Source organism: Cricetulus griseus (assembly GCF_003668045.3).
Source record: "Cricetulus griseus strain 17A/GY chromosome 1 unlocalized genomic scaffold, alternate assembly CriGri-PICRH-1.0 chr1_0, whole genome shotgun sequence".
Lineage (NCBI taxonomy): Eukaryota > Metazoa > Chordata > Mammalia > Rodentia > Cricetidae > Cricetulus > Cricetulus griseus.
In genome coordinates this window covers 20,203,247-20,225,788 of record NW_023276806.1, presented here as the reverse complement: position 1 = coordinate 20,225,788, position 22,542 = coordinate 20,203,247, and the positions used below count along the sequence as shown (strand labels likewise).

Here is a 22,542-nt window from a genome sequence, read left to right as displayed (position 1 = left end):
ACCATCTGTCCCTAGGCTTTTTTTGGTTGGGAGACTTTTGATGACTGCTTCTATTTCTTTAGGGGTTACAGGCTTATTTGAATTGCTTATCTGATCTTGATTTAACTATGGTAAGTGGTATCTATGAAGAAATTTGTCCCTTTCTTTTAGATATTCAATTTTGTGGATTGCAGTGTTTTGAAGAATGACCAGGTGATTCTTTGGATTTATTCAGTGTCTGTTGTTACGTCTCCTTTTGTTTCTTATTTTATTAGTTTTGATATTCTCTCTGTCTTTTAATTGGTTTGGATAAGGATTTGTCTATCTTTATGATTTTCACAAAGAATTGATTCTTTGTTTCTTTGAATTGTTCTCTGTTCCATTTTATTTATATATTTGGTTTTCTCTAAGCTTTTTCTATCTTTATAGACATTTCTTTCTTTAGGCTAGGAAAATTTTATTCAATGATTTTTGTTGAAGATATTTTCTGAACCTCTAAGCTGGTAATCTTCTCCTCCTTTGATTCCTATTATTCTAATATTTGTTTTTTTTTTTTTTTATAGTGTCCCAGATTTTCTGGATGTTTTGAGTCAGGAACTTTTTAGATTTACCATTTAATTTGACCGCTGTATCAATTTCTTCTATCTTATCTTCTATGGCTGAGATTGTCTCTTCCATCTTGTTTTTTCATTCTTAACATAATATTTTAACTTAAAACTAATATACATATGTATTTACCCAGGCTTTCCCACTATTTAGTTGGAACTTCCCATTGTCCTTCTCATGGAAGTGTAATCCATAATCCTTCATTCTGGTTGAGGGGGTGGCTCTTGGCCTAAGTCCTTTGTCTCCTCTGTAACAAAAGAACTGGTGGTATCAGCCATAATACCCTACAGCAAGCCTACATTTCTCAATCTTCCAGGGGCCTTCAGTAGATCATGTGACTTTTTGGTTAGGCGAGTGCAAAAGCAGTTGCTGAGTGCCACCTCTGGGCTGATGCCTGTAGTTATGATTGGGGTATGGTGGGGGAGAGATGCCAAAATATTGAGATCGTGGGGGAATTTGGTAGGCAGGCAACCTACCTGAACTTCTTCCAGTCTGTGTGGTCTCTAGTAGGGCAAGAAGTCTCCACCCCAGTTAGGGGCTGGGGTGTGGTAACTAGGAGGGTGGGGGACTGGGGATAGAGGGTGGGCAGAGGCCCTTAGAATGGAGGAAGTTTGGTACGCAGGCAGCCCACCTCAGCTTCTCCCAGTCTGCTTGGTCTTTGGTATAGTGGGAGTCTCTGCCTTGTTGGACACTGCAAGTAGGAAGACTTGGGACTGGGGGGAAGGGTGTAGGCACATTGAGCAAGTGAAAGAGTATAGAAGTTTGTGGGGAGGGCAGCCTACCTGGATCTATGCCTTGTCTTATTGCATCTTGGTATGCTGTGTTCACTTGATATCTGGTTCTTTTCTGAAAGGAAATACAGGAGCAGTGGATCTGGGTGAGAGGGGAGGTTAGAGGGGACTGGGAGGAGGGGAGGAGAGGCTGCAGTTGGGATGATTGTATGAGAGAAGAATTAAGAAAAAAGAACGTTATAAAATAAAAGAGATATAGTGATTATTATCTTGATGATTTTATATGGGAGACAGACAGAAAATGAAAGGGCATTTTGTAATGTTTGGCCTGGCCAATAAGGAATCTCTACTGCAAACAGGTAGGAAGAGTAGATTGTTGGATTGTCATGGTAAAGAAAGGCAATAATTTATTTTGAGATGAAAAGTTTAAATGTCTAGCAGTTGGAAATGTGTGGCTGAAATGCCATGCTGGAGAAACCAGGTGGAATCAAAGTTCTTATCACATTATTTCTGCCTATGACACTTTTTGTTGTTCTTTCCTCAGAATTATGTGTCATGTGATAGCACATAGTTCTAGTTCCTTTAATGAAACAAAATTATTATATAAGCTACTATCTCATGTGCCAAGGGAGCATGTAAAGTGAAGCCAGGATTATTTGTTTTTACCCATTGGTTATCATTAACAATGCAATTGCATTTTTGTCTTTAAGAAAGACTTGTTTTCAAATTCATATATCTCCACAGGTGCATGTTTACAATTATGAATATTAGAGATGCTGAAAAAAATGCCAAGGACAACATGCTCTTAATTACAATCTGCAGTGTGTTTAACAAAGATGATCTGATTATCATCTGAATGTCTTCTCTATAAAGCCTCAATTAAGCAATGTGGATAAGTGTACTGGTAGATTGCTTTAATCAAGGCTTTCTGAATATTCAAACCAACTTCACTGTATTATGACCTACGGTTTTTACTGTAAAGATTTTGATTGAAAGCTTTGGTTGAAAGCTTAAAGTCTTCTTTAGTCACTTCACAAGTATGACAAACATTTTGTCAAAGAATTTCTCAGTGACTTTCATGATGTATTTGAGACACTTAAGAAGAAATTGTCAGCGAAAATCTTAGACTATTTTAATATAAACTCTTAGCCATGAAATAGTACCTACAATGAATTACACATTAACCCGAAGCATAAAATCACTTTTAGTGTAATACAGTGAATGACTTTTAAAGATGTTATGAATAATAACTGTCACTAGCAAGAGAAATAGAAGAATGTGTATCTTATAACTTGATGGAAGTAGTTCTTTAATTGCCTAGCACATTACCTCATGTATGGCATGAGTGTGCTGCATGCTTTGGATATTAAGTGTGTGTACTGCATCAGGCTCTTTCCCTATTGACAGTTAACTCCTGTCTTGGTCATTATTCTATTACTGTGAAGAGACACAATGACTATGGCAGTTTCTTTAAATGAAAACATTTAATTGGGGCTGGTTTACAGTTTTCAGAGATTTAGTTCATTATGATCACAGCAGCACACATGGCTGCACACAGGCAGCCATGGTGCTGGAGAGGTAGCTGAGAGTCCTACATCTGGATCGGCAGGCAGCAGAAAGAGGGAGAGACATTGGGCCTGGCTTGAGCATTTGAAACCCCAAACCCACCCCCAACCACACCTCCTAATCACTGTCAAGTAATGCTACTCTTTAATGGGCAAGCTTTTGAATATATGACTGCTTGGGGCCCATTTTTATTCAGGCCATGAGAACCCCTAACCAGTACTCTGAATCCCGCACTCTACCTTTCAGACTCCACATCTCCTCTCTGTCCCCTCCCTCAGTCCTTCTTCAGTTTCCTCTCTAAATTTTCCAGCTGGCATCTAAAGATCTCTTCTTCTTCCCTACAACAGTCCTTCAGTTACTTTTAGCTTTACTTTTTAGTTCTCTTCTCCATTCATAGTCAAAATATGGCAACCATCTTGAGAAAGAAGTTAGTATCTGCCTTATTTAGAGTTTCCATTGTTGGGATAAAAGAACATGACCAAAAGCAACCTGGGGAGGAAAGGGTTTCTTTCATCTTCTAGCATGTTGTCCATCAGCCAGGAGAGCCAGGGCAGGAGTTAAAGGCAGGAACTGAAGCAGAGGTTAAAGAGGAGTGCTGTCTTCTCTCATGGCTTGTTCTGTCTGCCTTCTGTATAGTATTCAGGACCACTTGCCCAGGGGTAGCATGACCCACAATGGGCTGGAACGTGCCTATTTCAATCTCTAAGAAAATGCACTACAGTTTTGACTACAGGCCAGTCTTACGGAGAGATTTACTAAACTGAGAGTCCCTCTTCCTAAAAGACTCTAGCTTGTGTCAAGTTGATGTAAAACTAGATATCATAGAAACTTGCTATCATGTGGATCCTAAGAACCATTTATCTGCAGGTGAATTTACTCTCTGCCTTTCTGACCTCACTCCATTTTCTGCATGAAGCATTTTCCATATCCTCCATAGTCAGCATCAGCTGTGGTTTTAGCTTCCCTGGGTTTTCATTCCCCTATTCTCATCTATGTGACCTTGGAAAGCACTGTTAATTCAACTTTCCCTTAGCCCAGTCCTTCCAATCCTTGACAGATCCATTCTTTGGAACTTGCTGAGACCTAGTAAGAGCCCACAAGGAAATAAAGAACCTGAAATTGTGGCTGGCTCAGGAAGTGCTCCGCCTCTTCTTGAGTCTCGTGCATAAAATCCCATTGCCTCTGTAGCTCACCCATAACCTTAAAACTAGGATTAAAATATAACCAAATTGATATATCAGTAACAGTGTTGAAATAAAAAACAATGTATAAATAAATAGCCCCCATCAACATTATTCAAAGGTTAAATTTAACAGAACAATCTAATTTTAGTTGCAAATCCACAGCTCCACAGATAGGTAAAGATTGATGTAACTGCACCTGGAAGTAAACTCATAAGTAAAGATGCATTTATTGTATTTACCTAACTAGGTAGGTGCAGTTTAAAAGTTTGAATCTCACAGGTCTTTCTGTAGTGCTGCGTTTCAAGAGAAAACAATAAATGTCTTCAGTAACAAATGTCAGGAATGAAAGCTTTCTTTCCATCTGACAGGCACTATCAGATTTGCTGAAATCACAGACACAAGTACACTCAGGAGCTATGGAGAAAGGCACAGTTCTATGGGGTGCATTCCCCCACCCTCACCCCGGAGAGTTCCCTGATGGCAGCAACACTAGTTCTCTGGGCTGCAGGGGGCCCTCTGTCCCATTGGACCTGAAAAGTTTCAGAGATTGGAATACAAGAGAGGTTATGGAACATAAGAATTGCTGTGCATCCTGGTGGCCGGTTTCTCAGGGAGCAACTTGTGGCAAGCCTGTCCATCATGGTGTTAACCAGCTAATGTGCCCAAAGCCCTCTCAGTCCATATCAGAGACTAGAGCGGGACACTGCTGAGAGATCCTTGGGGTCTTGAATTCTTGCTGGGTTGATGAGGATTCCACATGTATAGTTTTTGAGGCTATCCTCTTGAATCTATCCTATAAAGCTCCCAGGAGATACCCTGGATCACAAGAGCAGCCCACAAGCACAGGTAGATATAGATTACTTGATGCTAAAATCGACATCCTGCTGTTGTTTTCAGTTTGTTCCAGCATGAGAGACAATCACGGGGCAGGTGCTCCCTTGAGTCTTTAGCTGGGTTGAGGGTGGTAAGCACAGTTTCGGAAGATTAGAACCCATGCACACTTTCATATGGCTGGGACCAATTTCATATGTCAAAGTCACAGCAAACCTGGGAATTGGAAAATTCTGATTTTGGATGACAGACATCAGGGAGTGGCAGCAGGGGTTGTAAAGTGAGCAAATTTCAACAGCTCCAAATATGAGGAATTTCCCACCAGAGAGAATTGAGTGAGATCACAAAGCTTATGAAATGCCTTGAACAGAGCGCTAACAGGTTGACTCCCTTACTTGCAAAGTGATTGGAGCCAGTGGGTTTGCTTAACTTCCTGGCTTTGAATTATTTGTCCTTTGTTTGTTTGGGGATTAACATACTAGAGGGTTTTCAAGGTCCCCCAGCATCTCTCTTCTGACACAGGGGTGTCATATCATTGAGGGTTTCATCAGGGCCATCCCAGTGAAAATGATGACAGTGATGAAAGCGGTGACAGTGAACTGCAGCTTGTCACTCCAAGAATCCTACAAACATTAACTGGACCAGTGTTTTGTGGGGGCCTTGACTTCCAGACAAGGAGGTCAGGTGCTTGAGGCTTGTCGTTGCTGTGTATCCAGACAAGTATTTTATCAGACCTCTTGTATGTCTCCCTGGCTCTTTCTTCTCTGCTCCTGTCTGTTCTCCCTGGGAGGAGGACTCACTGGTTCTGCCCGTCTCCTCACTAGAGTGAAATGCTAATGTTCTCTGTTTCTTTGAAAAGGCTAGCATTTAGGCCTATGACCTAGATTTGTGTCCTAGTTTTTCAAGAAAATGAGATCAGGAAAATGAGAATCAGATATTTTTAGCTTTTGTGTTGAGAGGGAAATTGTGCTGATATATGAACAGGGTTCAAATGCTGGGCATGGTGGTGAGTTTTAAATGTCAGTTTGGCACCATCTGAAATCATGTGGGAAGAAAGTCTGAGTAAGGAATTGTCCGGATTGGGATTGCCTGTTGTGTCTGTGAGGGGATTTCTTAGTTGGGTTAACTGAAGCATGAAGGCCCACCCTTAATGTGGATGGCACCATGTCCTGGCCTGGACCCTGGACTTATTGAACAGGAGAGACTGAGCAGAACTCTGGCGGTGATGCATGCATTTAGTCTGTCTCTTTTCTTGCCTGTGGATGTGAATAGTTGCCTCAAGTTCCTGCAGTGACTTCCCAGCAATGATGACAGTTATCTGGGACTGTAAGCTGAATAAAAAACAAAAGGTCACAGGAGAGGTGGAAAGTTCTTATCTACATGGTGCTCTTTTCCTGCCATAGTGTTCAACTCATTCAGGATACTAAATATTGGAATAACTTACATTCCTGCTGCTAGACAGAGCTCCATATTAGTATACTAAGCATCATTTTGGGATAGTTATTTAGCAGTTAATATCTTGTTCAGGTAAAATGCAAATTAAATAAATAAGATGGAATAAATCAGGTTAATAAGCAAGCAGGGAGTAAGTTTTCTGGTAAGCATTACTTGTAATGATAAATCTTTATGCCAAAGCTGCCCGAGCCCTGCCGCCATGTGGGCACTTTCTGCCAAGCCGCCCAAGTTCTGCCCACTGCTTTAAGGCCCCAAATAATACACACAGACTTATGTTAGTTTACAATGCTGCTAGTCAGTTGACTAGAATTTCTTATATGCTAGCTCAGTCTTAATTATCAACCATAATCTTAAGACTTATCTAATGGAGGATGCCTTCTGCTGGCATCTTCTTCCTGGGCTCACATGGCAACTCTAGAGTAGAGAGCAGGAGGAAGAGCAAGAGCAAGAGCAAGAGGATGAGTTCCTGTTTGTCCCTGAGTCTGCCTGCTATGTCATTTCCTGACTGTATCACAAGACTTCTTTTTACTACATTTCCCAGAATCCTCCTTGACTCCTACTCCCACCTATCTTTCTGCCTCATTGACCCAGCAGTGCTGTATTCAACAACCAATAAGATATACATGTACACAGAAGGACCTCTCCCATCAATAACTAGTTTTTTTTTCTCTTGAAAAAATACCAACAACTTATCTAGTAACCTAAACCCTGATTGGTTAGCCATGTGTTTTGTTTGAACTTGCATTGAATTAGGTTTTTCTAGAATGTTAAGTTACATTAGTATTCCTGGGCAGTCAAGGGCCAGTGTTTTACTTCTGTCTACCTGTTTTGTTCTTGTAGTAACCCTATGATTTATATACTTATTTTCACTTTATTAAATAGACAGAGGATCACAAAGTTGAGTGGTTAGCTTAAGGCCACACAGCAAGCAAGCAAAAAATATTTGAAACCCACACTCAACCAAAATGCTCTCTTGTTTCTTAATAAATCATTAAAACTTAAAACATTTTAACTGTTTTATCATTTTTAATGTCTATGGGTACTTACTTACATGTATGTCTGTGTACCACATGCGTGCCTGGTGCCCAGGAAGGCCAGAACAGGGTGTCAGATCCCCTGGAACTGGAGTTAGAGATGATTGTGAGCCACCATGTGGGTACAGGGACTCGAACTTGAATCTTCTGGCAGAGCTTTTATTGCTCACAACCACTGTGCCATATCTCCAGCCCCCAAATGCAAAATAATTTGTGCAGAATTTAAAAAAAAGTTTTTATTGTGATAATTAGGTAATACTTTAAGGCATTAATTATGCACCTAGTACATGACATTTGTATTTTAGTTTAGAATTATTGTTATAATTATTATATGGTTCATATTGATTAAAATGCAAATGTAACTGCATATCATATAAAGAACAGTAAATGATGAAAGCAGAAGCTTTCCAACTTAATTGGAACCTATTAAAAATGAAAGAAGCAGCCGCATTTTGCAGAACAAGTCGAGTATGCTGGTTCAGGGTAGTAAGGCGGGGATAGCTTTGCTGTCTATGAAAACACACACTCATTGTTCTGAGTCCTGTATGGACTTCAGTACTCATCATTAAAATTAAACATGAGCATTTCATCAATGTTGTGACGTCTCCTCTTCAAGTCTTTTGAACTTGAATTTCATGATTCTGTTTTCCTTACATCTGGATAATGAGTTATAATTGTATTATAAAGATTATTTGGTGGAATCTACTTAATAATTTCTGTTTGTAATTAAAGCGGTTTTCGTCTGTTTTGATGAGGTGTTTTGATAAGTGTGGACAGTTACCCAGCAGGTAGCTGGATAGCTTGCATATACAGTATGTTTATGCTTGTCTTTCACATTTTTGCTTCCTAGATGTTTCCAGCTCCAGGCAGCTATGAGGTTCAGAAATCGTATGATATGTCCCAAGTTAAACACAACTACATGCCACCTCGAAGTTCAGTGGCTAAAAAGAAACATTCCTCCTTCCTGAGTACAAGTCCCCGTCCCCGGTGCCTGGGAAGAATCTCTGAGGGGCCAGGTAAGGCCGGCTGCTCTTTGAGGCCGTGGGGAAGTCACAGTTTCATACTGAATAGATGATCATGAACACTTCCAGTGGTAGTAAAGTACATTGACTTTCCTGTCAAAGGAAAAGAGGGAATCGTGAAAACTGTGAGACTTTATTTTCAAATGTAAAATTTGTCTAAGGTTTTGTTTCCTAATTATTCCAAAGACATTTCATCAGTTTTAGTTAGGATAATAAATTCATCTGATATTCTGTTTATGAAATACCCAGAACTTATAGTACATGAAAAGTTTTTAAAGGAGAAAAGCAGTTTCCCTGATTCGGATATCAGTGTAATACAAGAAATACATGCCAAGAAAAACTAATTAGGTAATTTCAAATATCAAGAAAGCAGTCTCAACCCCTATTGGATTGTGAAATGCCTAAGGCCTTGCTGGAGTATACCTGTAGGTGTTTCTGTGAGTGTTCTCAGACAGGATTAACCTAGGCAGGACAGCCTGCCCTGAATGAGAATGGTGAGCTCTGAGGGGTGAGGTGTTGGGATGAATGAAAACAAGAAAGGAGAATGCCAGCTGAATGCTGGCCTTTGCCTTTCTGTTTCCTGGCCCACTGAGATGAGAGCAAGTGTTCTCTGTGTGCCGTGAACGGGAGTGGTCCTGTGACCATGCCTTCCCTACCATCATGGCTTGTGTTGCCCAAACCAGGAGCCCAAATAACCCTTTTCCTCTTAATTGTTTGTCAGGATTAGGTCAGAGCATCGAGAGAAGTGACTGGTCTGGCAGCAGATATAAAGATAAATATATATTTGAAGGTTGAGAGTTATAGAAATGATTTGGACTCTAAAACTTGGGACTGGATCTGTTGTTAGTATTGTTGGTCTGAAAGTGAAGTAATAACGAAGCCAGGTAACGAAGGTCAGTCAGTCAGTTTGCATCATCCACAGCAGAAGCAGACACAGCAGGAGCAGTAGTCTTGTGCAGCAAATGTGTTGTCACTAAGTAAGCAATTAGAACTGAGTCTTTGGTGAATATGAACAAAAACAGTACAGTAGGATTGAGAAACTTCCTTTTGTTGTCATTTTTGGGGTCCCATTGCCACCCATGTGTCCATCAGAATTCAGGCAAAATTCTTAGTCATCCCAGGGCCTTATGCGCATGTGTGTCATGGCCAGGTAATGAGTTGGTTGTGTGGCTCCGTAAGCCCCCATATATATGCACTAAGTGACCCTTAAAAGCAGACACCCCCCACCCACTTTCTCTCTCACCACGTTTCTTCCAGACAGCCCTGTGTCCACCCCCTTTTTCTACTCTTTACTAATAAAACTCTTAAGTGGGTTTGAAAGACCCCTGGTGGCTCAGGCCCCCAGGATCTCTGCCCAGGACTGTGGCGATCCCAATCACTAGGGGAGGCAAAAGCTTGATGAAAACAGCAAGAGGCTTTATTGCAGTTGTTTAACAAGCTAACACTATTAGCTCTGGCCTTTCATTCATCCACCATGGAGGATGGTGGGGGGGGGGGCGGAATGCCAAGAAGCCACAGCATAGAGATCTTATAGGGCAGTGTAAGGGGAGTGTCTAGGGGTATGAACAGGCTCAGGATTGGTGTGCCTCCAGGCTTGGAGGACTTGCCCTGTGTTGATTGGTCAACTGGTTGTTATGACCCATAGGCCCTCCCAGGGTGGTTGCTATGCTCTGTGCATCATTGCTGTGCACTTGTCCTTAAAGCACACCCAGAGCCGTAAAGCATAGCACCACCAGCTAACTTCTGATTGGTTCCTTGCCACGAGGCAGGCATCTGACCTCCTAGTGACCAAGGCAAGGTCAGGCAAGTGTTAGGCTGTTATGGCTGCCGAAATGGGGAGCTGGTCCCTTCAGGTTTTGTTGTATACTTGTGGTCTGTTCTCGTGCATGGTAAATAACACCTTTTCCAGAGTTTCCAGTGAAAAACTAGAGACTATTATTTGTCATACAGTAGCAGAATTTCTGAGATCCACTTTAAGTTGAAATTTAACTGTTTGTCTTCGTTCCTTCCTCTTCCTCCCTCCCTCCCTCCTTTCTTCCTTTCTGAGCTGTTATACTATTGTTAACATTGTCAAGTTTCAGCTTTCCTGTAAGTGATTAGTATGACAAAAGTTTCTTTATTTCTTTTGATGTATATCATCATTGAAGGAGATCACTGAGAGGCAGGGACTTTCCTCCCAGACCCCAGATTAGGCACAAACCACACCCAAACACCTGTTTTCACAGACAGATCCTTTGTTAAGCAGGGAAGAAAAGTTAAAGTGGCTGCTTTCTGACTCAGGCAGAAAATAGCAGCAAATGGCCTTGCAGGTGTCATTCTTAAGAAGAGAGAAAGGGGATGTCTGCCTTAGAATGGGCTAGGGTGTGGTGGTGAAAGAGATAAGAGGACAATGGAGAAGGGGAAGGAGACAAGGGAAAGGGGGCAGGGATATTTGTCCCAGAGGGACAAAGGACTGCCTCTGGATAGAAAGGAGGCAGACATGGTACTTAGGCAAATGGCGGTTTATAAAGTTAAAGGGGGAAACCTCATATTAGGATGAGGTGTTTAGTTTTAATTTGGCACTTTAATTGGGTGAACTAAAGGGGTCATCTGATTTCTGGACCTTGGTAGTCTGCCTCAGGAGGAAGAAGTGTCCAAATAAAGGATAGATCTTGGTGACTGGCTTTAGGAATGTAATCTAACTGGTTTTTAGCACAGGGAATGGGGAAAGGGCAAGGCCTGTGGAACCATGATTGCCACGCTCTAGCTGGCCAGAGTCCTTCAGTCATTACAGTATTCTCTGATGTAACTACCTCATTCCTACCTGCAGTTCTCAATAGTTCTAACTTTTGCCGGAGAGAAACAAGTATATTTGATGTTTTTCAAGAATAATCGTTTTACAATAAAGTATAATGACAGGTCTGTCTGTTTCGTGTCCCATGGCAGTGCTTGTTCTATGAATGGTGTCCTTTCCTGTCATCTACTTGTTTGAAATAAAGTAGTGAAAAATTTACTATTCTGTTTGCTATTTCGTCATTGGTAATTTTGTTTTACTTTATTAATTTAGAATAACTTTATTCCTATGTATATGTCTAAGTGTATGTATTTGTATCTGGTGTGTGCTGGTGCTAGAGGCCAGAGAAGGGCATTGGATTCCCTGGAGCTGGAGTTAGAGGAAGTTGTGAACCCATGAATATGGGTGCTGGGAACCAAACCCAGGTCCTTTGCAGGAGCAGTAAATTATCTTAACTGTTGAGCTGCCTCCCAGCCCCTTGTTTTACTTTAATAACTCAGGAAAGGACTTTTTCCTGTGTTGTACCCAAATTCTGAATTCCCAAATCACCAAGAGGCCCATTTCGATGCAAAAGCAATGAGTCTTTTATTGCAGTTGTTTAATGAGCTAACACCATTAGCTCTGGCCTTTCATCCACTCACCATAGCTGATGGCTGGGGAAAGACCCGGAGAAACCAAAGGACCGAGATCTTATAGGGCAGCAAAGGGGAGTGTCTATGGGTACTCACAGTCTTAGGATTGGTGTGTATGCAGAACTTGGAGGACCTGCCCTGTGTTGATTGGTCAATTGGTTGTTATGGCCCATAGGCCCTCCCAGGGTGGTTGCTATGCTCTGCATGTCACTGTGTACTTGTCCGTAAGGCACACCCAGAGCCATAAAGCAAAACACCACCAGCTAACTTCTGATTGGTTCCTTGCCACGAGGCAGGCATCTGACCTCCTAGTGACCAAGGCAAGGTCAGGCAAGCATGTGTGAGGTTGTTATAGCTGCCAAAACAGGGAGCTGGTTCCCTTACCTGTAAATGTAAAATTTGTTATATATCAAGTTATTTATAGTGCTATGCTATATATAAAAATGAAAATGTAGGACTATTTGAGTTTAAGAGTATGGTATGCATAGTTCTTATGATATGATTTTGAGGGCTTTGCTTTATAGAATTAAAGAATATATATTATTATCTTTTAAATAAAATAGAAAATTAAAACCAACTTCATGGCTTTTTATATTTATAGATAAAAATTTAAGAATAGAAGTTGATAAATCTATGAACAATCTTGTAACATTCAGGTTTATAAAATATTTATATATTGACTCAGGATTTTATTGTCATGTTTTTATTTTAAATGACTTTAGAACTTTAGCAGATATGGAAGGATTTTGTCTTAATTACAAAGAAAGCCTTTTATTTGACTGCATATACTTAAGAAAGATAAAACTCATTTTCATTAGTCTAAATTAAACAGGGAGAGAGTATATTTGCAATCAGTATGCTGTATTCCATTAAATGTTGTGTAACCAATAAAAACACATTAGAATCATTTAATGAAGAAATTATTAAATGAGGTGTATCACATTATAAAGCAATCTCCTTTTATTACCCCAAGTTTTAATTCATGGGTATGTAAATGATTTTGTGATTGATCCAACTCAGGTAATGTGAAATTGCTAAGTGGAAAAGTACTTAAATATTACTTTACCTCTTATATTGACCTGCTTTGGAACATTTAGTAGGGAGAATGCTTAGCAATTTTAAAGAGAAAGTGGGTGGTGAAAACATTTTTGAAAGTAGGAAATTGGAGACTCTCCTACTTTGAGGAGGATGTGTAATTTACTATCAGTATTCCTCAAGGACAGGTTGGAAGAATGTTTCAGATATATATGATGTCTGACCCCAATTCTATTTCTAAGGTTACCCTAATGTAGTTGTCTATGGGATGCTTACACTTTCAGCATCAGTGATGACAGTTATCAAGTTGAAGTTTACTTTCCTAAATGAAAAGAAAGGTTCAGTTAACTCGAATATCAGCCATAAAAGAGTTCTATTTTAAAAAGTAGAAATGCTTTATCTTTTATAAAATTTGGAAATCTTGGCAAAAAGAATTAATCCCTTCCTTCCTTCATTCCTTTATGTTCTGTGAGCCTGCCATGTATGAGCTGTGTTCTAGGCCTTGTGACACAGTAGCAATTGTTCCTCAGTGCTTAGCTTCAGGTATAATATACATGGACTAAATGAATGAAACTAGACGGAATAATGGGTGAAAGACAGGAAGGGATGATGCAGGCAGATTGACACCTCTAAAATCTGTGGGGAAAGGTAAGAGACACAGCAGCAGGAGTTTACAGAGTGGGATGTGAGTCCCTTTAGGTAATGTTATGAAAGAAAGTCTCGCTGAGAAAATAATCTTTGAGTAACTACCAGGGGTTATTAGAAAATTTATTTTTCTTTTTTTTTCATCATTTTAAAAATAGTTTCTTGGGTCAGCAAGATGGTTCAACAGGTCAAACATTTTCCCAGTAAGACTTTGACCTAAGCTTTGTTCCAGATCCCATGCCAGGGTGGAAGGAGAGAGCGGACTCCACAGAGTTGTCCTCTGGCCTTCATTCTCATGCTGTAGTACACATGGTAGTACCCTCACATTAGACATAACCCACACAAGGAATACACTTAAAAGGCATTTATCTAGGAATACATGTTACTTTATAGTAAGCAAAACACTTATTAGTAATTAAAATCTTGAGAAAAAAGTTAATTTCAAAATAAAATACAAAAATTTGTAGTTCTTTTAGACTATTGTTTTGAAATAGGGTTTTTCTTTGATCCCAGACTCCTTACAAAACCACACACTAAAAAATTCTCCTGGTTAAACTCGCAGAGTATCTGCTAAAGCACACATGTGCCATTATTCCTGTGTTTCATTCTTATTTTTTGTTGTCATGACATATAACCCAAAGCTTCCACAGACTGAAGATGCTCATAGTTTTGTCTCCTCAGTCACTGGATGAAGACTCTCTGTTGACAGTTAGGGTAGTCACCAATCTGATTACAGGGGGAAGGCCAGTTCAGGCACCCTTTTCACTTTTGCTAGGAGTTTTAGTTGATGTCATCCATGTAGATTCCTGGGAATTTCCCCAGGACCAGTTTTTTCTTTAACCCCATAATGGGTTCCTCTATTAAGATATCTCTTTCATTGCTCTCCCAATACAGTCCTCCTGGAACTCAACCATCCTTTTCCCTCATGTTCTCATACCAATCCCCTTCCCTGTACAGCCTTCCCTGCCTGTAGTTTACCCAGGAGATCTTATCTATTTCCCCTTCCCAGAGTAATCCATGTGTCCCTCTTTGTTACCTAGCTTCTCTGGAACTTTGGATTGTAGACAATAGCCTTCCTATATATAATTGATAAATAGGCTGATAAAGAAATTAGAGAAATGTCACCCTGTACAATAGCCACAAATAATATAAAATATCTTGGGGTAACTCTAACTAAATGAATGAAAGGCCTGTATGATAAGAACTGTTAAGTCTTTAAAGAAAGAAATTGAAGAAGATATTAGAAAATGGAATGATCTTCCACGCTCTTGAATAGGTAGGATCAACATCGTAAAGATGGCAATCTTACCGAAAGCAATCTACAGCTTCAATGCAATCCCCATCAAAATCGTAACACAATTCTTTACAAACTTCAAAATAAAAATACTCAACTTCATATGGAAAAACAACAACAACAACAACAACAACAACAACAACAACAACAACAAACCAGGATAGTGAAAACAATCCTGTACAAAAAAAGGAACTTCTGGAGGTATCACCATCCTTGACTTCAAGCTCTACTCTAGAGCTATAGTAATAAAAACAGCTTGGTATTTGGTATTTGCATAACAACATACATTTGGAACAATGAAATTGAATCGAAGAGCCTGATATTAATCCACATACCCATGAACACCTGATTTTTGACGGGGAAGCCAAAACTGTAGAATAGAAAATGAAAATCATCTTCAACAAATGTTCTGGCTTAACTAGATGTCATCAACATGTAGAAGATTGCAAATAGACCCATATCTATCTCCATGCACAACACTCAAGTGAAAGTAGGTCAAAGACCTCAGCATAAATCCAGTTACACCGAACCTGATAGAGTAGAAAGTGGGAAGTAGCCTTGAACACATTGGCTCAGGAGGCAACTTCATAAATATAACACCTGTAGCACAGACACTGAGAACAATCAATAAATTGGACCTTCTGAAATTGAAAAGCTTCGGTAAGGCAAAGAACACTGTAAATAAGACAAAAGGGAAGCCTACAGAATGGGGAAAGATTTTTACCAACCCCACATCTGACAGAGGGCTGAACTCCAAAATATATAAAGAACTCAAGCAACTACACATCAAAATGCCAAGTTATCCAATTAAAACATGGTGTACAGATCTAAACAGAATTCTCAACAGAAGAATCTCAAAGGACAAAAGACATTTAAGGAATTGCTCATCATCCTTAGTCACCAGGAAAATGCAAATCAAAGCAATGCTGAGATACCATTTTTTAACTGCCAGAATGGCTAAGATCAAAAACACTAATGAAAGTGTATGCTGGAGAGGGTGTGGAGTAAGGGGAACACTTTTCCACTGCTGGTGGGAGTGCATACTTGTACTGTCACTTTGGAAATTAGTTTGGCCATTTCTCAGAAAATTGTGAATCAATCTACCTCAAGACCCATCATTACCACTCTAGGGTACCTACCCAAAGGATGCTCAGTCATACCACAAGGATGCCTGCTCAACTATGCTCATAGCAACATTATTCATAATGGCCAGAACCTGGAAACAACCTAGATGCCTCTCAACTGAAGAATGGATGAAGAAAATGTGGGTACATTTCACAGTAGAGTATTACTTGCTTGTAAAAAAACAAGACATCTTGGAATATGCAGGCAAACAGACAGAACAAAAGAAAAAAATCTTGAGTGAGGTAACCCAGACCCAGAAAGACAAACACAGTATGTGATCAGTCATAAGTGGATACTAGATGTAAAGCAAAGGATAGCCTTTTATGGTTCTTAGGAGAATGTGGAGGAGGTGGGTTGTCTAGTAAGGAAAGCTGAGATCCATCTAGGTGTGGCCTCCAGGGGTCCCAGGAAGGTCTATGATGAGGATGGCCTAGAAGTGGGAATCTGAGAAAGCCCACTGGAGGGAAGAAAGTCTACTGTGCCACTAGGATCTGCATAGACCCCTTCTCTGTGTAGCAGGAAGTCAGCTACTGAACTGGAGATACCAAGAGGATTGGAATTGGAGGACAGGAAGAAGATTGACTAGGATTACCAGATTCCCTGGCACATGTGGTCAGCCCGTTTCCAGGAAGTTGCTCACAGGAATTGGCGTCTGAGAGAAAGGAATTGGGTGAAAGAAGACTGTGAGAGGAGATGTGCTGGAGTGATCCCTGGTGGGAAGACGGAGGGAAAGAGGAAGGGAAGGCCGCTTCTGTGGTGGTCTGCTACAGAGACAGAAGTGAGACTGGGGAATGAGTCGGAACAGAGGAGGGAGAGTCAAGATTGCTTGGCTATCTTATCGTCTCAAATTTCTGAATGAAGAAAAACCTTGAAATTTAAAGTATAAGTTTTATTAGAAATCCACTGTTTATTTGAGTGATTATCACAGCAGTACAATGTTTGTAAGACAATACTCATTGTTTAAACCTATCAGGTACTGACTGACTTTACTGTGCAAATACAGATCATTTCTCAGGAAGATAACATCATGATTTCTGCATCAGATTCCCAAAGGAAATTATTTTAAGAAACAACTATAATTTACTCTAGAAGTTAATTGAACATATTCCACAAAGCTAGTTTTTTCACTCTTCTAATAAACATAAGTAATACCTTTGATATAAAAATCACTGAAGTGTGAAAACTAATTATTTCTTCTATTTTCTCAGTGACGTGTTATATTTTGGTTCCCAAAGAATATAAAGCTTGTCCAAATACAGGTCTTTCCTCATAATGAGTGGTGTCAACAGATTGCAGTAAATATGGAGTAGTTTTTTGTTTGTTTGTTTTTCTTCTATAGCTTCCAGGAATTTTTCTGAGCTGCTTGAATGCATGGTAATTCTGGCATGAGGAAAAAAGTATTAAGAGACTCAATTTTTGAAATATGTTTATTTTATTTTAGCATAAAATGAACTAATTTCATTATTTTTTCAATCTCACAATTGTATTTTTTTTTAGGTATGCTCAAGTTTTAAATACTTTCTCTTTATACACATGTTAAGGATGGTTGATTTTGTTAATAAGCATAGATTATAGATAAAAATTGACCACATATTACATATATATAGATTATTGATTTTTTGAAAAAGATTGTAGCTTACTTGGTGTGGGGGGTGTCCAGCCCCAGGCAGCACCAGGGTAATAAAGAGAAAGCTTCAGAGTAGTGGGGAAGTTTCCTATCTGAGGGTTACTAGACTTTTCCATCTAAGGGGAAAAATAAACAAGCACATGTTTCTTGTTGGTAACCTTCTCCTTTATTTTAACATAAATGCACACTCTCTTTCTTGACTATGTGTCTTTACATACAAACATTTGTCTCCTGCCCAGTTACATAACCCTGTATTCAGTTAAAGTTATAAATGTCCACACGGCCATAGCTGTACATCTCATTTACATAGTTCATTCACCTTACAACACTTCAGACAGTTTCTAGAGACAGCTCCTCTATGTAGAAACAGCTCTTTCACACATCCCCATCTCACACTCACTCACATATACATATGTTTCCTACATCATTCATTCATTCATTCATTCATTCTTCACTCACTCTCATATTCTCATTCATTCATTCATTCATTCATTCATTCATTCTCTCACACATCTCTCAAGCTTCTTCTTCATGTCTTTTAAATAAATTTTTATTTAAATTAAAAACAATCTTATTTTACATACCAATCCCAGTTTCCTCTGCCTCCCATCCTGCCATGCCCCCCACCATCTCTCCATCCCTATCCCCATCCACTCCCCAGGGAGGGTAGTGGGGAGACCTCCCCTTGGGGGATCATCAAAAATCTGTCACATCATTTGGAGCAGGATCTAGACCCCCCCCATGTATCTAGGGAGAGATATTAACCCTCCATAGGGAATGGGATCCCAAAGTCCATTCCTGCACTAGAGATAAATACTGGTTCCACTGTCAAAGGTTCCATAGACTGCCCAGGCCCCGCAACTGACATCTATGTTCAGGGGGCCTAGTTTGGTACTATGTTAGTTCCCCAGCTGGCAGCCTGGGGTCTGAGAGCTCCCTCTTGTTCAAGTCAGTTGTTTCTGTGGGTTTCCCTACCATGGTCTTGACCCCTTTGCTCATCACTCCTCCTTCTCTACAACTGGATTCCAGGAGTTCAACTCAGTACTTAGCTATGAATCTCTGCTTCTGCTTCCATCAGCTACTGGGTGAAGGCTCATGTTTGTCTTTCTGTGTCTGGGTTACCTCACTCAGGGTGGTTTCTTCTAGTTCCATCCATCTGCCTTCGAATTTCAAGATTTCATTTTTTTTTTCTGCTGAGTAGTACTCCATTGTGTAAATGTACCACTTTTCTCCATCCATTCTTCAGTTGAGGGTCATCTAGATTGCTTCTAGGTTCTGGCTATTACAAATAATGCTATGAACATAGTTGAACAGATGTCCTTGTGGTATGAATGTGCATCCTTTGTGTATATTCTTACGAGTAGAATTGCTGGATCTTGAGGTAAACATGCCACATTTTCATTATCGATTTATCATCTAGTCCATTTTCAATTTCTGGCTATTAATAACATACCAGCAATAACCATGTATGATCAAATGTCTCTGAAGTAAAATGTTGAGTCCTTTGTGCCCAAAAGTGGTATAATTGAATCTTATGATAGATCTATTTTCAGATTTCTGAGGACCCTCCACACTGGTTTCCATAGTGGCTATGTCACTCCACACTTACATTAGCAATGAATTGGAGGAGTGGCCACACTATGCCAGCAGTCATACCAGAGAAGCAGCAATGACAGTTTACACAAGTGACCCGAAAAATTCTACCAGGGAACTACTACAGCTGATAAACACCTTCAGGAAAGTGGCAGGATACAAGATTAACTAAAAAAAAAAATCAGTAGCCCTACTATATACAGATGATAAATGCAATGAGAAAGAAATCAGAGAAACATCACCCTTTACAATGGCCACAAACAACATAAAATATCTTGGGTAACACTAACCAAATGAGTGAAAGACCTCAATGACAAGAACTTTGAGTCATTAAAGAAGATACCAGAAAATGGAAAGATCTCCCATGCTCTTGGATAGGTAGGATCAACAAAGTAAAAATGGCGATTTTACCTAAAGCAATCTACAGATTCAATGCAATCCCTATCAAAATAGCAGCACAATTCTGCACAGATCTTGAAGAATAATGCTCAACTTTATATAGAAAAACAAAAACCCATGATAGTCAAAACAACCATGTACAATAAAGGAACTTCCAGAGGCATCACCATCCCTGACTTCAAGCTCTAATATAGAGCTATATTCCTGAAAATAGCTTGGTATTGGCACAAAAACAGACAGGTAGACCAATGGAATCTAATTGAAGACCATGATATTAATCCACACACCTATGAACACCTGATTTTTGACAAAGAAGCTAAAATTATACAATGGAAAAAAAGAAATCTTCAACAAATGATGGTAGCATAACTGGATGCTGACATGTGAAAGACTGGAGATAGATTCATATCTATCGCCATGCACAAATTGTAGGTGTTCCTCATCCTTACATCTCTCTTTCCCATAGCAGCCTTCTCCTACACATGGCTGTTCTGCTGCTGCTGTCTTTTCATCACTGCTCCTTCACTCTCTGCCTAGCCACCCCTCTCTCTTGCCTCTTCTCTGCTTTCACTCTGTCCCTGCTTCTGCTTCTCTTGACTTCTCGCTCTTTGTGTCACTGACCTTTGCCTCTTGCTCTGCTCTCCTGTTCCTGCTCTTCTCACAACCAAACTCAGGACAATTATAAATTATTTTTCAAGACCCTACCCATACTCAAAACACATGTTAAGTCACACAGTTTCTCTCAGGCTATGAATGTCACAATTCCTGGCAGGTGAGCAAGTGGCCTTACAAATAGCCTAAGTTGGTGAGGGTACCCAGCCAGTAAACAATTAAACTTGTTTCAAACTCTGGCCTTGAATTCAGGAAAACAACATCCATGAAACTGAATTCTTGTATTTGTCTCTAGGGGCAACCAGATATTGTCACCAGGGGCAACCAGCCTGCTTTGAATTTGCTGTGAAGCCTAAAGTTAGCTTGTTTGTGTAAAAGGCTGTCTTTGTGATTGAGAATCCTATATCAGGCTGAGTAATGTAAAATATCCTAGTATTATTTCTCTTTATCAATATTTTACAGCCTAAGTACATCATCTTCCTGATTATACAGAGCTATGTGTGTGCCCAAGAAGTATAAAAGACACTACCAAAGGGCTGTGGAAAGAACTTCACAGGTGTTCTTATTAGGGAGACATAGCAGTGGTATCCAAGAAAGTTACAGATAAACAACCAGTCATGCACAGTCAATAACCCCATGGCCTTGCCAAGTGAGGGTCCCCAATAATGCCTGATAAACCAGCTTTGCCAAGTAGGGCTCTCCGACAGCATCTAGTGGGTTCACTTGTTAAATACTGTTTGTTTCTGCTGTTTGTTCCTTGGCCCTTTGCAAAAAAATGTTAAAAATGTGTTTCAGAGGATATATTTTGATCAAATTCTTACCCTTCTCCAAACGCCTCTCCACTTTCCACCTACCCAACTTCATATTCTTTCTCTTCAAAACAAATCATAAACTAAAAGCAAAGCAAAGCAACCAACCAATCAGCCAAGTTAACTAACCATCTACCCATCTATCTACCCATTAATCCATCCATCCATCCATCCATCCATCCATCCATCCATCCATCCATCCAAACAAACAAAGGCACATACAGAGTAACATGGGATCTGTTTTGTGTTGTCAAACTACTCCTGAGAGTATGTCCTGTCCTGGTGGTTGATGTTCCCAGTACCATTCCACTAAAGAAAATGGATTGTCACTCTCCCAGAAGCTATTGATTGCAAACGGCTTTTCAGTTAGGTTGGTGTTTGTGCTCACTTGCCCTTCTTCACACCGGGATTTTGTCTGGCTTGAAACCATGGAGGACTTGTGCATACTGTCACAGTCTTCCTGAGTTCGTTTGTGTATCAGTCATATTGTGTCTGAAAGATGCTGTTTCCTTGGGGTTGTCTACCACCTCTGGCTCTTATAATTTTTCCAATTCTTCTTCAGCTTGGATCACTTAGTCTTGAGTAAAGAAGTATGATAGACATCCCATTTTGTCCGAATGCTCCAAAGTCTCTCACTCTATGCATATTTGTCCGGTTGTGTGTTTCTATATTAATTACTGTTTACTGCTAGGAGAAGCTTTTCTGATGAGGGTTGAGCGATGAATATAACAATTTGTTATTAGGTTTTGTTTTTATTGATATGCTCATTTAATAGACTATTAGTAATTCTGTTTCATCTAGGACTCATAAGCTAGTCTCAGGTTCATTGCTTCCTTAACAGTGAGAGGTATGAGTTCTATCTTAAAGATTATGCCTTAAATCAAACTAAAAATTGGTTGGTACCTCCATAAAATTTGTGCTACCATTACAACAGTACTGGGTATATTTTGAAGGCCCATCACTATTGTACCTTGCAGAGTTTATAGGTAGGTAAAGTTGGTGATTACTTTTTAGTGCTATGAAGCCCAGCCTTCAGCAGCTTAGGAATTGATGGGGAGCCATGGAGTCAGTGGACTGATCACTCAATTTGACTCTTCTATCTGATAAGTAAAACTTAACTCTCTGGGGCCAGTGAAAAAGAGAAGCACACACACACACACACACACACACACACACACATACTTTTAGGGTCTTTTTTCTGTTATCTCTCATATCATCTGTATCCCTTCTGTGTCTTTCTTGATGTCTTCCTTCTATTTTTTCCCTTACAGCTTATATACCCCAGTAAAATCTTTCAAACAATATAAAAATTGCAATGTGGTTATGTTACGATAAATCTTTCTGCCAAAAGCCTCCTGAGCCCCACTGCCCGTGTGAGCTTTACACCAGCTGCCTGTCCGAGTTAGGCCCAAATGAATACGCAGAAACTTGTATTAGGTTCAATGCTGCTTGGCCAATGACTAGGATTCTCATCTGTTAGCTCAGTCTTAACTATCATAAACCTATATATTTTATAAGACTTATCTTATTGGATGCCTTATTGGCATCCCTCCTTGCCGGTGGCTCACATTGTGCTGCTGGAGCAGGAAA

At 39.9% G+C, this 22,542-nt stretch overlaps 1 protein-coding gene across 1 annotated transcript in view; it reads left to right on the top strand.

Annotated features, from left to right (window-relative positions):
• LOC100750831 (sperm-tail PG-rich repeat-containing protein 2) overlaps positions 1 to 22,542 on the top strand; it is a 438,268-nt gene that overhangs the window by 156,404 nt on the left and 259,322 nt on the right. Inside the window, exon 11 of the mRNA XM_035451543.1 lies at positions 8,237 to 8,402. Within this exon, the coding sequence (XP_035307434.1) occupies positions 8,237 to 8,402 (166 nt within the window). The remainder of the gene's footprint in view (positions 1 to 8,236; positions 8,403 to 22,542) is intronic.